The 16495-nt window shown below is 35.3% G+C and overlaps 1 protein-coding gene across 1 annotated transcript in view; it reads right to left on the minus strand.

Moving 5' to 3' along the window:
* Window positions 1-5096: 5096 nt before the first annotated feature.
* LOC110029967 (E3 ubiquitin protein ligase RIE1) overlaps window positions 5097-16495 on the minus strand; it is a 33778-nt gene continuing 22379 nt past the window's right edge. Inside the window, exons 2-5 of the mRNA XM_020732482.1 lie at window positions 9155-9274; window positions 6620-6752; window positions 6139-6288; window positions 5097-5486 (exon numbers count right to left, since the gene is read on the minus strand). Of these exons, the coding sequence (XP_020588141.1) occupies window positions 5325-5486; window positions 6139-6288; window positions 6620-6752; window positions 9155-9274 (565 nt within the window). The 3' untranslated portion in view covers window positions 5097-5324. The remainder of the gene's footprint in view (window positions 5487-6138; window positions 6289-6619; window positions 6753-9154; window positions 9275-16495) is intronic.

Below are 16495 nucleotides of genomic sequence, written 5' to 3' on the forward strand. Positions count from 1 at the left end.
TATATATATATATATTGTTTTGTGTCAAATAGGAGTAATCATATTCTTTATCATCTTCCAAGTGCATAAAGAACATTGACTAATCCAAAGTTTGGTCTCTAATTTTGCGGTTACGCTGAAAGGATATCGGCTGCCACTTCAGAACTCTCACTACTCCCTCACCTGAGAACTAACAATCTCGCATTAGTTTCCAATCAACTGGACCAAATTGGGGATTTTAACCTGTCACCTTAAAATCTCCAATTTTACTTCCAACAAAGTATATTTTCTCTATTTATTTGCACATAACCCCATGAATGACATCCTCTCCCATGAAATCAAATATGACTCTTACTATGTTGTAGAAATCATAGCCCTTTCGGTACATATGTTTCTCAACACGTTTTAACAATTTAATTGGTCAGATCAAAAAGTAAATGAAAATCGGAGTTCAATTCATCACAAATTATTGATATTTAAAATTGTATAAAATAAAACCAGTTCTTCACAAAACCATATCTACTCATAATTCATGAGAAGGATACGACAAAACATGGATTTCATATATAAAAATAAGTTTACAAAACAAATAAATAAAAGAACACAACTTATCTCACAATCCTTTCCAAGCAAATCCCTAGAAGTTCTCTCCAAACATTCTTCCTCTTTACAAGCATTATCAAAAAAGTAATGAAGGAGAAATCTCTCTCTTTCTCTCTCCTCTTACAATCCTTGAAGAAAATCTTCAAACCCTTGACTCTCTCTCTCTCTCTCTCTCTCTCTCTCTCTCTCTCTCTCTCTCTCTCTCTCTCTCTCTCTCTCTCTCTCTCTCTCTCTCTCTCTCTCTCTCTCTCTCTCTCTCTCTCTCTCTCTCTCTCTCTCTCTTACTCATGTCCATCTTCTTCTCTCCACGCCACCACTCTCTTATGCCTAAACTTCCCTCTCTTTTCTTCAAGGTTGTCTTCCTCCAAAATTGAATTCAAAACTCTTTCTAAAAATTTTATCCAAAAGTCAACTCTTTTGAATTCAAAAGACATGTCTATTGATACAAGAGACATATCACTTCATAAAATAACCTTTCAAAGTGTCTAGATACATTGAATCACTCCATGGGGTATTTAGAACAAGTGTCCCTTTCAAAATTCACACAAAACTCGTCCTGAACCGCCTTAATCAGCAAAAAGCCGTCTCTGGAGCTTCAGGCATCAGTTATGGTGCTTTAGGCTTCATCCTGCTTAAGACCGCACTGTTATGGGTTTTGGCCTTCAGGCGTCAGCTCTTTGTAAAGGGGCGCTTCAAGCGCCATAATCTCAAAATTCATTGTTTTGGCTCAAAATTTTTTTTTTGTATTTTTGCTCCAAATACCTAAAATTGATATACCTGCAATAAAAACATGAAAATATCATTCTTTAAGGTGCAATATCACTAAAAATAAGCATAAAATGTATACTTAAAATAACGTATTATTTTGGTGTATCAGACGACGACGCTAAACCCCGCATCTAGAGAGGGATCTTCTGTCGCTTGTACGGTTCCCCAAATGGGTGAGTAAAAATCCCTTAGCCATTCACTTACGCCAACAAAAAGTTGTGCTTCCAATTCTTTACTCCAGATCAATTAAACGAATCTTCCTATTTGAGGTAAGGTTCACATAACTGTCTGGAATGACCTTGAAGTATAACACATGAGAGCATAGATCTCGTGACTAAGGGATTTCCATCCTGTGACAATAAATAATGAAGGTCATGAACAACGCTATGCAGTTCTCCTTGAGTTGAGTCGGGATAACACAACAATGATTCAGAATGGCCTGGAGCTCATGGCAGAGAGGAAGATGCAGCCCCTGAATGAACTCATCGTGATATAACATGAGTCTTTTGCCATAATCAACGGTCGCCAGATTGTTCATACTCGGGACCTTCAATACTATGTCATCCTCAAAAACATACATTATATAGAGTCTTGAAACCTCTTCGAAAGAAAACATTAAGCATCCGACACACACACGTTGTCGAACTCCTGAGGCAAGTACTTGGATGCCATAAGAGGCAGTTGGTGGGAGAGCAAAAGAGGAGAAACGACCAAAGCAAGCAAAAGAAAAAAAGTGAAGTCACGGAAATGCCACAATCTTATATATAGGGTTCAATAGGAAAATGAAACTCCATAAATGATACCTCGAGAAAGCAAAATGTGCTTCATGTCACAAGAAAAAAAGAGAAGGAAAATTAAAATATTCACACAAACTAAAAAGTCTGCAAACCAAGAAGTAAAACTTATATTCATTCAGATAAGAAAAATTTAACAATCAGCTCATCAGCCACTTGAGGCACAACTAGTCTTGCCTCAACAACTCTTTGTAAAAGACTAGAACCCCCTAATTTAAACCTATATATATTGTCAGCCTCGGTCTAAAATCAGGAAAAAAAATAAGGTTAGTGAACATTTGTTAGGTCCGTGCACAGATGAACATTCACCATTTGAAGGTACCTTGTGTCGGTCCAATGATCAACCGCATCAACCTTAAGGTTGAAGAGTTATGTCGACAGCTTCTCAGAAAGGGCACCCAGCTTCGCCTTCAACTTATGAATATTGGCCACTTGTTGGGCCTCAGCTTCCTTCTGAGCTTCGAGATCGCAAGTAAAGAAGTACATCGTCTCATCCATACAGAAAATCATAAAATCGGTTGACTCCCTTTCGATGGCCACCCGTGGGTTCTCTGCTACCTTTTGAAGGGTTGTGATCTGACACTTGACGACCTCCAGTGAGTCAAAGACAGGAATATGATTGGCTGCACAAGACAAAAGAAGTCAAGATAGGCTAGGGACAACCATTTCGATAGATAAACAAGCAATTGAACTCCTTCTAACAAGGAGTCGATCCACCTCAGATCAGAGCAAATATGAGGACCTCTCACCAGACATGGGTGGAGCGACCGTGGCTCTCATATCCCCGATCTAAGAAGGGAAAGTTGCATCCTTGTCCTTGTGCAGCACGCCATTGAAAATCCATCGGGTGCCTTTCTCCACTCGCTCTCTAGGGTTAGCTGGCGCCTCAATGGGAGTAGTGATTGGGTCCTTGCCAAATTTTCGATACAACAAAGGAACTTCATCAGAAGACTCCCTCATCATCACCACACTCACTTAATGACCCCTTTTGAAGGCTAACTGCTTTACTCTTCTTTTCTTAGTAGGTCCACCACCATCAGGATGTTTTCATCAATCGCTAGATGAACCACCTTCATGATGACGACTTTTAGTAGGGGCTTGCGAAGGACAAATTTTCTCAATTGGAAACCTAAAACCTTCATCAGAATATCATATGACGGTTCACCGGAATTACTTCTCTTGTCACTCGCCATCAAAGCTTCTTCTGCAGAAGATGACCAAGGCTCCAACCAGAGTAGAAATGTGAAAACAAAAACCACTGGTGACAGCCTATATATAGGGTGGCATTGCTCGAAAATCCAGAAAGTTTAATCATTATTTGCTAATTTCAAGAATTAAAATTCAATTTAATGCAACAATTTACTTTTTTGTTTTTTTCACAGCTATCACTTTCAAAAAACAATAAAGTTTGGGAACTAGATATGTGTGACAGAATTGCAACAACACAAAGCTCGAAGCAAAACGGGAGTACACGACAAATGAAATGGACCCCTAATCAAAATGTGCCAAAATCATTCAAAGAACTAAATTAATTAATCAAGAAGAATATTAACGCAAATGCAAGGGGAACATTACGGGACTCTGCTGAGTCGTTCTCCTAGTTGACGGGCCGACCGACATAAAGGCCAAATTAAAGATGCTTGTAGAATGAACCGAACAGAAGATGTCCTATCAACGAACGAACGAACGAACTGAAGTTTAAGAAGTCATAGGCACACTCAACTGAAGAGCCTTCATATTACCTTCACGTGGTTCGAGCTATCACTACCGAATAAATAAGTACGGACCAACAAACAAGAACTGTTGCTGCCAGTCAACAATTACTTGTTAGCATATTTAAATGTACTATATAATTGACCTTGATACCTCTGTCTCTTCTATAGAGAGGAGACCTAAAGAAAATTATGTATTAAATATATCTCCTATACCTATAAATAGAAGACCATTTCATAAGAAAAAACTTTAAAGACTCTTACTTTTACTGTTCATCTCTTCTTATTCACGCAACTCCTTTCTCATGCGCTCTATTCCTTGGGTGTAATTTTCGAACATTTTTATATTCAACAAAATTAGACGACTTTCTTAGAGCTACTATATTTTAACAGATCAGCCTGAAAAAAAAGATCTTCCTATCATAAAAATTTCAAAAAAATTACATTAAAATAATTGCTCAAACAGAACTGTTATTACACTCTAAAACGCATAGGAGGCAGAAAACTGTCCCAAACAGATCCTTATTGCAAGCTTGAAATTACAATTAGATTTTTTATTATTATTAAAAAAAAGTGCACCATAGATAAAACTATCAAACTCTCCAAATTTACAAACAAGCATGTATTGTGCCATTTCTTTTAAAGAGCATTAACTTAAGGTTATCTTTTGACTGTGGGACTAAAATGTAAGTTCTGCAACCGTTTTTCTTTCAGTACAGCATTTACATACATAACACTCATTTTCTATGTATTTACATATCCAACATTTAAACTTTACCTTTTATACTTATACCATCTAAATCTTTCATATCACATCAAAAGAAACTTTTAGCTCGAATGAAACTCCATGGCAGTAGCGTACAGAAGAAAAGCAAAGCTTCTATCAACAGAATCTTTTCAATGCCGCAATGCCTGATTCACATCAAGCTTCCATGGAACTATTTTTATAAAAAAAAAAAACTTAACTGGACATTGTTTGTTACAGCATTTACATACATACCACCCAATTCCTGTGTATTTATACATATCACATATAACCTTTTTTTTTTTTTTACATTTATACCACCCAATTTTTTTTATATTACATACCAGTATTTTAAGTCATAAAAAGTAAAATACTGGTTTTCATGCAAAAGTAAGATGGCATGGCTATAAATTCAAGTTCAGATTTTTGATATGTAAATACATAAGAATTGAGCGATTGAGCAGCATGTATGTAAATCTTCCGTGTTGGTCTAAGGAAGATCTAAAAATTATTTATCCATAATTTAACATCAAAGCTACCCTAATCACTGATATTGAAGCCTACTGCAGTAGCTTTGCAACACACTAACCATACTTCTTTGATGTATATCAGCATAGAATATTTACCAGGGGCAGCTGAAGCCACCCATAAAACACATATGCACAGCCAAGCAGTGAGTCGAACACAACACACACACACACACAAACGAGTTAGAACGCGCTTTCAATCGCAATCATTGCTCTTGAGGATGTTGAATTTGCACAGCGGGCAGGTTGCGTTGATTTTAAGCCATTTTGTGATGCATGCGGAGTGGAAATGGTGGTTGCACGGCAGCGCATGAAGCTCGCTTCCTTCTTCGTATGAACTCAGACAAATGCAGCATTCCTGTGCAGCAGAAATCTAAGTCGTTATAAAAATACATCGAAATTTTAAAGTTTTCATTAATTAAGTATTTATTTTATATTTTTATTTAAAATAAAGCTTTTTTTTAATCTGTTATGACATGATTCTTTATTTTTAAAACAATTATAACAATTTTTAAATATTTTGAATGTTTTTAAAAATGATTCAATTTATTTTTAGAAACAAAAAAAATCATGAGCATGCAAAATATTTAAAAAAAAAACTATATAAAAATATTTTTAAAATAAAAAAAAGCAAAAAAAAAAATCCCAAACAAATCCTAATAAGCTCAAAATTAGGAGAAAATTTTGCGTACGTAATATATGAAAACAGAAGCATGAAACTTACTATAAGATACATGTAGGTTACATGTATGTTACAGAGAGTATAACACGAATGTAACCCTCCAATACCCTTTGAATAACCTCTTTGTCTTACGTAAGCAAATTTTTCTCCAAAATTAGAAATCATTTTTGAATGTCTGTCGTATTAAAATTAGAAATCATTTTTGAATGTCTGTCGTATTAAAAGGCACAAAACGTCAAATAACTTCATCTAAATTTTTAACTTCCGAAGAAAATGATATGGAACCACCAAAGGAAGAGCAAAAATGAAATAAAACTTCATGTTTTACCGCATATTCACGGAAAAGAATCCGTTCTGGAAGACTTTCGCTGTTGGTTGAAATTGGAATCATTATTCCTACATCTCCCATCCCGCTGCTATCATTGGCAGAATATCTGTATCTTGGTAGAAGGCTAATATCAGCATCCGATGCCCCTTCCTGAAAATAGAATTGGCCCGTATTATATATATTCATACAAATAGAAGCATTTTGTTCAGAGTATCAATAACTAAATCGTCATTTGGACCATTTTCATTTTTTATTTTATTTTTTTATTATGTATTGATTTTAAAATATATATCAATATTTGTCATACATGATTAAAATATGACTATTTTTTAAAATATTTGAAACATTTAGAAATTATTTTGAATATTTTTCAAAAATATATTAACTTATCTTCTTAACAAAAAAAATTACTAAATAAATATATTAATAAAAATAAAAAATAAAAATAAAATTAATCCCAATGAAGCCCTCAGATGCTCACCTGGCCTGCGATTGCATATAGTATAGCGATAATGCAAGGTAGACAGCAGCAGAGCGCAATACCAATCACGAAGGCCAAAGCAACGCAAAATATCGCAAAACATACATCAAATGCTAGAAACACTACAGCCAACCTGTTCAGGAAGTTTAAAATCAGTAAATTAAGAAAAAGATAGATGGTCATGTAATTGATTTGAATGTGAAGAAGGGAGCATTTACATAAATACCACTCAATTCTTATGTTTTTACATATCTAATATCTACTTTACACCATCCAAATATTTTTTATCAAATAAAAAATATCATTATTTTTAATTTTTAAAGGAGAAATACATTTTTTTCATGCATAGCTAAAGTGTCATGTATGTTAATATTGCACATACAGAAGAAATGAGTGACATGCACATAAATCTTCCAAAACATTAAAATAACTACAAATAAGAAAAACGTTATTGCTTCTAATGAGCTGACGCAAAAGCACCTCAAAACTTACGTCACCAAGATTAATATATATATATATATATAGACACACACACACACATACATATAATGGTCCTGCTTCTGCGTCCGACAACTCCTCTGCCTGCCTTTCAGCAACCTCGCAGCAGTTTAACGCCGACAGCCACTGATGGCGTTTCCTTCTTTTTTGGTTGAGCCGAACAAAGTCACATTTGCTTGCGTGGTGAGTAACCCTCAGGAGGAGTCCGCAGTGGTATTCCCCTCAAGTTATAAGGAATGTCGTGAGGGTACAGATGATTGTCCTTTTATTAAGATGAGAAGTAGGAAATGAGAAAAAAAAGCAATTTTTTTCTCTGAATCAGAAATTTCTACCCTGACGAACAAATTCAAGTTTGCTCTTATTGAAAAATTTTAGTGGGGACACCCTCCTATGGATGTTATCAGAATGAGTGTTGATAATCTTAAGTTGGTATGCAAGTGGAAAGTGGAACTCATGGATGAGAGACCTGTGTTGATCCAACTAACAGTGGCTGAAAAACACCAGAATTTTCTCCAAGAAATATCTTAATATCGAAGGCAAATCAATGAAGTTACTCAAGTGGTCTCCTAATTTTGACCCAAAGAATGAAACTCTCACTATATCGGTATGGTTTAGTTCATCTGGTTTCAAGCTGCATTTTTTTCACCATCAGGTTCTCTACTCTATTGGGGTCATCCTTGGGGATCCTTTGAAACTAGATATGTCTACTTTCAACCTAACTAGACCCTCGGTGGCCAGAATAGTTATGGAAAGGGATATTACTTTACCTGATGTTATTGAAGTCTGGCTGGGCACAACCCATAATGGTTATTGGCAACAAATCGTCATAGAACACAAACCCCCATATTGTACCTACTGTAAGATGTTTGGTCATATTTTTGCTAAATGTCACAAGCTTCATCCTATTTTGAAATCTAAGGTTCAAGTGAATAAGCAGGAGTCTAACCCTACTGCTATGAACATTTTAGTTCCACTTAAGAAGGATACTAACATGCTGGCACCTACAAACTCCATAGAAAACAATATTGGTGGACCATTAACTATAAATGATAGCGTTCATACTCATAATCAGGAGAGTCTCGCAACTCCACTTTTTCAATAAGTATTCGGTGGAGAGGCAACTCATGCTTCACATATTCTAGAACCTATTGTGGGTACTACTGTTGGTATTCCTTCTGCTTCAGATCTACCCCATTAGGTTGATTATTCGGAGGAGGAATGACAGGTTTACAGTTCCAGGAGGAAGAAGAAGAATGGAGATCTACTAGAGCTCAGGAGTCTTATGGATGATACTTTGGTTACTACAAGTAATAATCTGCTAGTTGGATCCCTACCGAAAACTAGAGTCAAAGACAAGACTAGATTGGGATGACCCACACTTTTTTAGCACCCGGGTGGTTTTTGGGTTTTTTGACTATATGCACCCTATCTTTTACATTTTTTTATGTGTGTTGTACCATGTGGGTTGGGTGTTTAGGCCCACCCATACAAACCTATCTGTATCTTTTCTTTAATATATCAGCCCTTGGGCTTTTAAAAATAATAATAATAATAATACATACATACATACATACATATAATGATGATAATTAAAGTATTAACTAGAATTTTACCAAGCTAATTTGAGAAAAATTGTCGAACAAAGCACCATCTGCATAGTTTAGGAATGAAAGAACAACCACACATGGGTACTGTAAAAATGAACTATTATGTGTTTATTATGGTATGCGTATAAAATTTATTACATAGCAATGAACTTCCAAAATGCATCAGTTAACAAAGGAAAGATGAGTGAAAAATTCTAAAATACCAAACTTGCTGATAGAAGTGATGATTATTCAAAATTTCTTTTGAGAGAGACCAAAAACTACGCCTTTAATTTAATTCGAGTAAATTTGGGAAGAAAGTGGATGGGATTTATTTTATTTAATATTCATGTCATCAATGAAATCAATTTTCATAATAAAACTCAGTTAACATAGAAAGGCTGAGACATAAGCATAGAACTGGTCTACAAAGTATGGTCGGGAATCATACCAATAGAGCCTAGGTGCATTCTGCACAAGAGCTTCACCACCTGATATCACCCAATAAAATCCAACAATCCACCAAAGAAAGGATGCCATGGTATTAACCGATTCACATTGTTTGAAGACACTGGAATAAAAAAGTATTTCATGTTAGGAATGAACAAAAAACTAAATTAAACATTGAACACAAGGGTAGGCTGCATTAACCCTTCAGGGAGAAGAGGAAATTTTCCATTAATAATAAAAATGAAGACAGTGAAGCAAAACAAGTTTACCGTTATCAATATTGCTCACAAATTAATCATAATTGAATTATGATTAACAAAACCATTATATATATATATATATATATATATACACACACACTTGATGCACAGATTGACATATATGCATATTTACATACATACATACATATTTATATATGTATATGTATACACACACACATATAAGTACTTTTGGGAGGGAAAAAATAATTATTCCTTTTCGATTTCTTAAGACTCATTTACTAGATAAATAGTAAGGAAAAGCCGCAATATCTTAGGGAAGTCACAAAATCCTCATGCTAGAAAAAGGAAAAAGAAATTACCAAAAATAGCTAATTCTAAAACTAAAAACTACTAAAAATAGAAACAATAAAAATAGAAGATATCAAAATAGGAAATTCCTAAAATTCCAACACCCTCCTCAAGTGGAAGCATAGATATCTATCATGCCCAACTTGCTTACAATGAACTCAAAATTAGGCTTGAAAAATCATTCGATGGAGATATCTACTATTTATTACGCTATCAAAGTAAAAGACATGCAAATAACACCAGAATCAATCTTCTTTTTTATGAATTGCCTATCAATTGTGTGATCATGTTGCACTAGATTTTCTGCAATGCTTATGATAGCTTTATTGTCGGAGTACAACTTCATCAGTATGTTTATCGGGATTCGTAGCTCTTCAAGGATTCTCTTCAACCATAACATCTCACACTCCATTAGACATAGCTCAATATTCTGCCTCGGCATTACTCCTTGCCACTACATCATGTTTCTTACTTCATTATGTAACCTGATTTCCCTAGATATAAGTATAGTATCAGGACGTTGATCTCCTACCAACAACCGAATCCTCCCAATCAACATCGGTGCATGCTTCAATGTTTTGTTATGTGATCTTTTAAAAGGTTAAACCTCGTGTACTTATTACGTAACTACTTCAAGGTGTTTCTCAGTGGGCGAACGCATAAATTGTCTTACCAAATTTACAGCAAAGGCGATTTATGGCCGTGTAGATTAGCTTTTCCACCAACTTTTGATATCGAGTTGTATTCACTGCGTCACCTTCTTTCTCATCTCTTAGTTTATGAATCAAATCAATTGGAATGTTTAAAACCCTACAAACCATTCATTCCAATTTCCTTTATAAGATCAAGAACATACTTCTGTTGGGAAATAACAATCCCTTTCTTCGATTTAGCAATCTCCATGCAAAGAAATAACCTTAGAGATCCTAAGTCCTTGGTCTCAAAAACTGATGAGAAGAAAATCTTCAACTGGTTCATTTCAAATACTTCATCTCCGGTGAGATTTATATCGTCCACATACACAATCAGTACAATTATCTTCCCATTTTTTTAAATTTATGAAGAACATTGTATGATCTCCATGCCCTTAATTACACCCTTTTCTTTTAACAAACATTGTAAATTTATCAAACTATATTTTTTGTGACTACTTTAACCCGTATAAGAACTTTTTAGTTTACACACATTTGTGTTGAATTTCTCACTAAATGTTGAAGGTACATTGATACCAGAGCTAACCCAAACCACAACAGAATGAGGTCGAAGGCATTCACTTTTAAGAGTAGAAGAGAAATTGGCAGTATGCCCATCATTATTTCGGCGCTTTAAGTAGAGTAGAGGAGAAATTAGCAGCTCCAGCGTATAATTCGAAGGGGCTGAAACTGATTGAGTATATGATGGGCATACTTTCAATTCACTTTAATTCTCCGGTTCACGGCACTCGGGAATGAAAACTGGAGGAACGGAAAGAAGACCTCTTTCACTCAAATTACAAATTCCAATGACGACCGAGAGAAACAGGAGGTGGCGGAGAAAGTCCCTATCGGAAAGAAGCCTCCTACTGAGAACCAGCTTCCAGCTTCAAAGGCAACAAGAAGCATAAATCCTCTATGTCGTGGTAGGTCTAGAACCCTCGACAATAGAACCATGGAGAAGTTGCGACGTAAAAACCAAGCAGTAGCATATCCAAATCCCTCGAATGCCACTGAATCAAGTGATGTCGGTTTTCTGAACAGTGCAATTTAGCCATTGCATTCCCGACTAACTCTAATAGCGACTGACTCGACAAGGTCCTTGAACACCGCGATTCAGTCGTTCCCTTCCTAACGAGCTATAATCATGGCTTTCTCGTGAGGGGTTTTTTAACACCGTGATCCAGTCTAACTATAATCAAGACTGTATCGTGAGGGTTCGGTCACGAAGATGATGATAATGGGCAAACTCAAATAGGCAGGAGTCACACAACATAACCCACAGGCAATCTTGACGAGATTAGGTCGCGTTTCAAAGGCGAAGATTAGCTCGAATACCAGTCATATGATTAGTTACGACATAATCAATTATCTAAGAATAAATAAAATTATGGTCAACACCTAATAATGCAGTGACTAAAGAGTAACCCATATGTACTGAAGAACAAGACGGTGTCAGTGATAATTTTGGAAATTGAAACAACATGTACAATTGCTTTAATTGCTCCTTGGTGAAGAGTATTACATCCAATTGGGTAAAAGGCTCTTGAATTTCATCATCAGTGGAATGATAAGTCTGACCCTAATGTTTAGATTTTAGTTTTCAATTTACAGGTTTACCATGAAGCTTCCAACATCTCTCACTTGTATGTCATGATATTTTGCAATGCTCGCGACAACATGGGTAGGTCGAAATAGTTTTCGAACTACTGGAGCCAGCAGAAACAGTAGAATCTTTTTGGGCGTCCGTCATCGCCGACTTGTAGAACATTATTAGAGAAGAGAAGAGAAAGAATCAAAAAAATCGAGCCAATTTTGGTCATGAGTTATTTCAGCGCTTGAAGTAGAGTAGAGGAGAAATTGGCAGCTCCTGCGTAGAAGTTGAAGGGGTTGAAACCGATTGAGTATATGATGGGCATGCTTTCAATTCACTTTAATTCTCCGGTTCACGGCACTTGGGAATGAAAGCCTTCTCTATGAAAACTAGAGGAACGGAAAAAAGACCCAAATTACAAATTCCAATGGCATCAATGACCGAGAGAAACAGGAGGTGGCGGAGAAAGTCCCTGTCGAAAAGAAGCCTCCTACAAAGAACCAGCTTCCAGCTTCAAAGGAAGGCGACAAGAAGCATAAATCCTCTATGTTGTGGTAGGTCTAGAACCCTCGACAATAAAGCGATGGAGAAGTTGCCACGTAAAAACCAAGCAGTAGCATATCCAAATCCCTTGAATGCCACTGAATCAGGTGATGTCGGTTTTTTGAACATTGCAATTTAGTAGTTTCATTCCCAACTAGCTCTAATCATGACTGTATTGACAAGGTCTCTTAACACCGCGATTCAGTCGTTGCCTTCCTAACGAGCTATAATCATGTCTTTCTCGTGAGGGGTCTTTGAACATCGTGATCCGTCTAACTATAATCAAGCCTGTATCATGAGGGTTTGGTCATGAAGATGATGATAATGGGCAAACTCAAATAGGCAGGAGTCACACAACATAACCCACGGGCAATCTTGACGAAATTAGGTCGTGTTTCAAAGGCGAAGATTAGCTCGGATACTATGTAGTTTTTGGGGGAGGAAAAATAAGTATTCCTCTTTAATTCTTTAATTTTCTAAGACTCAGTTACAAGATAATAGTAGGGGAAGACCATGACATTAGGAAAGCCACAAAATCCTCATGCTAGAAAAAGGAAATAAATTACAAACAATAGTAAATTCTTAAAGTATAAACAGCTAAAAATAAAAGATATCAAAAAGAGAAATTCCTAAAATTCCAATACTATATGTATTTATGTATACATATATGCATGTCAGAGAGAGAGAGAGAGAGAGAGAGAGAGAGAGAGAGAGAGAGAGAGAGAGAGAGAGAGAGAGAGAGAGAGAGAGAGAGGCTTCGATTGTTATTAGAAGCATAAGGTTCTTTTTTGCCTAGTAGATTTTGATCATGAGCATCTAAAACAAAAAATCAACACTAATGATTATGATCAGCCATGTAAGAAATCGATAGAATCAAAGCTGCAAGTTTTATGATTATTAAGAAACATGCCATGAATAAGAAAATAATGAATGGTGAATACTTGATGATGCAAAATACCTAATAGTGGCATGTAGGCACATAAAAAATTTCACTCAATTAGAATATTTTCTTTCATATTAAATATATAATACGATAATAGACAATACATACCATACATTTGTGAAAATTCCTTACATGGATGATCAAAAATCAAAAAATTGTAAAATCAAATGAACATTAATTTCTGCTTAGTTTCATTGGAGATGATACGGATACTTTCCTAGAGAATGGATCCAAGACTCAAGCACTCTCTATCTTCCTCTAAAAAAGAGAATCAATACAAAAAAGAGCATTCCTCCTCCTCTCTCTCTCTCTCTCTCTCTCTCTCTCTCTCTCTCTCTCTTTATCTTTTATTTTATTTTTTTATAATTTTTCATCAATGATTTTGTAATTATCAAACTCAATATCGGAATGTTGAATGGAATCTACAAAATAAATACAACAAGTGGATCAAGTTTATTCAATTTTTGTGATGATTCAACTATTCAATTCAAATGCGCATATAGAGCCCTTTTAAATCACTAATTTTAATCATGTATTTCATCAGTCAAAATCATTGAATATATATAAAAATAAGCAATCCATATTTTTATTCCAATCAATTTGAAGGTCTCTATACTTCAAATCATGGCATCTTATTGAATGGTTAGAGCCAGATATAACGAAAATCTTAATTTATCTAATTATGAAAATTCTTAATGGTGTGCAAGCAGTTAATTTTAATGATATCAATAAAATTAGCAATTTTAATCTTCCATTTAAAGGTGATAACATCATAATTCAATCTGGAGAACAATGATAATTTCCTTCTACTAAGAGAATAACAAACTTTACATTCCATAGAGGAGAATTTCTTCTCTTCACTTGAAATTTTTTTGGTATCTAAAATTTTATCTAATCTTCAAATCTAAAATTATGTTGTTGATAGTAATCCACAACATAAAAATAATATGAGATCAACTATTACAATTTTAATGATCATTTAGCCATTATCGAACATAGGAAAAATTTAAGGTTCACCGGATGACATGTATAAACCCCTTTAAAAAGCTAGCTTCAACCATGTATTTCATCCATCAAAATCATTTAAAACATGAAATATATCATTAATAACTGATGCATTTTATTACAAACAATTCGACACTACATTCTAAAATTACAATAATCATCTCATGTACATGGATTATTTGTTTTTTTTTTCGTTGATTGTTGGGGAAAAAAACTTATGCGGAAATGCATAACACTGTGTCGGTCAACTTTATGATTTGATTTGATTTGAAAATTTAATTCAAATATAAAGTATATAGTTTTGGTTTTGAAAGTAGTGTTTTAATTTTTTTAAAAAATGAGACCAAACGGATCTCATTTGTCCAACAGTTTGCATAATCGTGTCCGATACCGCGAGAACTACACCCTCCCGAAAGATAAGTGTATACCTCGGCGATAGGCTCAATCCTACAAACAAAGAGATTTGTGACATCTGTTTGGTCTGCGAACCTTTTATGTATGACCGACAAGTTCCCCTATTTAATACAAAGATTAAATAGGATTTATTTTACCTGAGTTTCAAGTTCCCTATAAAGGTAAGCCCTATAGTTAATTACATCTCAAATGACTGGAGTCACTTGAGAAAACTCTCGATAATAATCAGAGGTACTGATCTTCAAGAATTCGATGTTTAGGTTTTCACGGTAGGATATGGAAAGGCAAGTAGGAGTGGCTCAAATAAGAACAGTTATTTTCAGGAGTCCAAAGGAAGGAAAAGGTAGGGAATGTCATAGATTATGAAGTGAAAACCTCAGTGACTTCCCAAATTATCCTAATGTGTGGCTGAGTTTTAGAGACAATGTTATTTGAGTGTTTAATCCTGTCAATTTTATTATTTGGGACTTACATTTGCATAATATCTTATTATGCAAATAGCCCGCAGAGATAAGAGAGTTTGCGTCGTAACGAACAACAACCTCAGAACCTAAAACGAATTAGGACTTACACTACACAATATTATTGCACAGGTGCCTAAAGAGGGTATGAGGATTTAAGTCGCATTTGGCGAGCTATCTCGAAGTCCTATGAGTTGTTATTTAGACCAATAAGAGAGTTTAGCTAGTGTATACTTGTTTTACTGTTGTAGAATAATGACTACACGGTCACCTCAACTTGTAGTCCGCTCCAAGCTCCTTGTCGCGCTGCCCACGAAGTTGCTCCAAACTCATTGTCGAAGTAGCAATCCTAAAGTCTAAGGTTCAAAAGATTGTATCATGTGTGTTTCAAGTTTTAGTTTTGTTGTCATTCAAACATTATGAGGGGGTTAAAGTTTATTAGAGCGACACCGGTTAGGATCCAACGGTTCTCTTCTTCTTGTATCACTATTTTTCTTTTGAACTTACTTAACATAAACGAGTTGTGAAACCTATTTAAACCGGGGAGATCTCGTTAGCAACCGTGGGTTACCTCCTCTGAGGGACTCCCTCCTCTGAGGGACTCCCGTAGGGACTCCCGTAAATTCAAAATGACTTGTTATGTTTTTTTTTTTTTAAAATGTTGTTTAATTTCTTTAAAATCGTTTTGTTTTGAAAATGAAATTATAATCAGTATCTGCATAACATGTTAGAGCAAGAGTAGATTGCAATGATAAAACAACAATAAATAAAATGTATCTGCGTACGTGGTGTATCTGCTGTTGTTATCTCTGTTGCATATTTAACTCACAAAGCACAATATAATTTGCAGAGAATTTAAATAAATTACAGAGAAAATAAGAAAACAGTAAGCAGCTGAACAAATCGTAACAATAATTAGCAAGTGTGTATGGTGATCCTACGACCTCCTAGGGCTTTGAACAACAACTATGGACTCCCAACAACGGCTATTAATTACCAAACAACTTTAAGCTTCCAAACAGCACTTCCTAGCACCAAACAACAGTTTTAAGCCTCCAAACAGCTCGAAACAGCAATTCTAAGCTTCATACGGCTCTCCCACACCTCAACAACAGCGTTCT

The sequence above is a fragment of the Phalaenopsis equestris genome, unplaced genomic scaffold (assembly GCF_001263595.1).
Source record: "Phalaenopsis equestris unplaced genomic scaffold, ASM126359v1 Scaffold000617, whole genome shotgun sequence".
Lineage (NCBI taxonomy): Eukaryota > Viridiplantae > Streptophyta > Magnoliopsida > Asparagales > Orchidaceae > Phalaenopsis > Phalaenopsis equestris.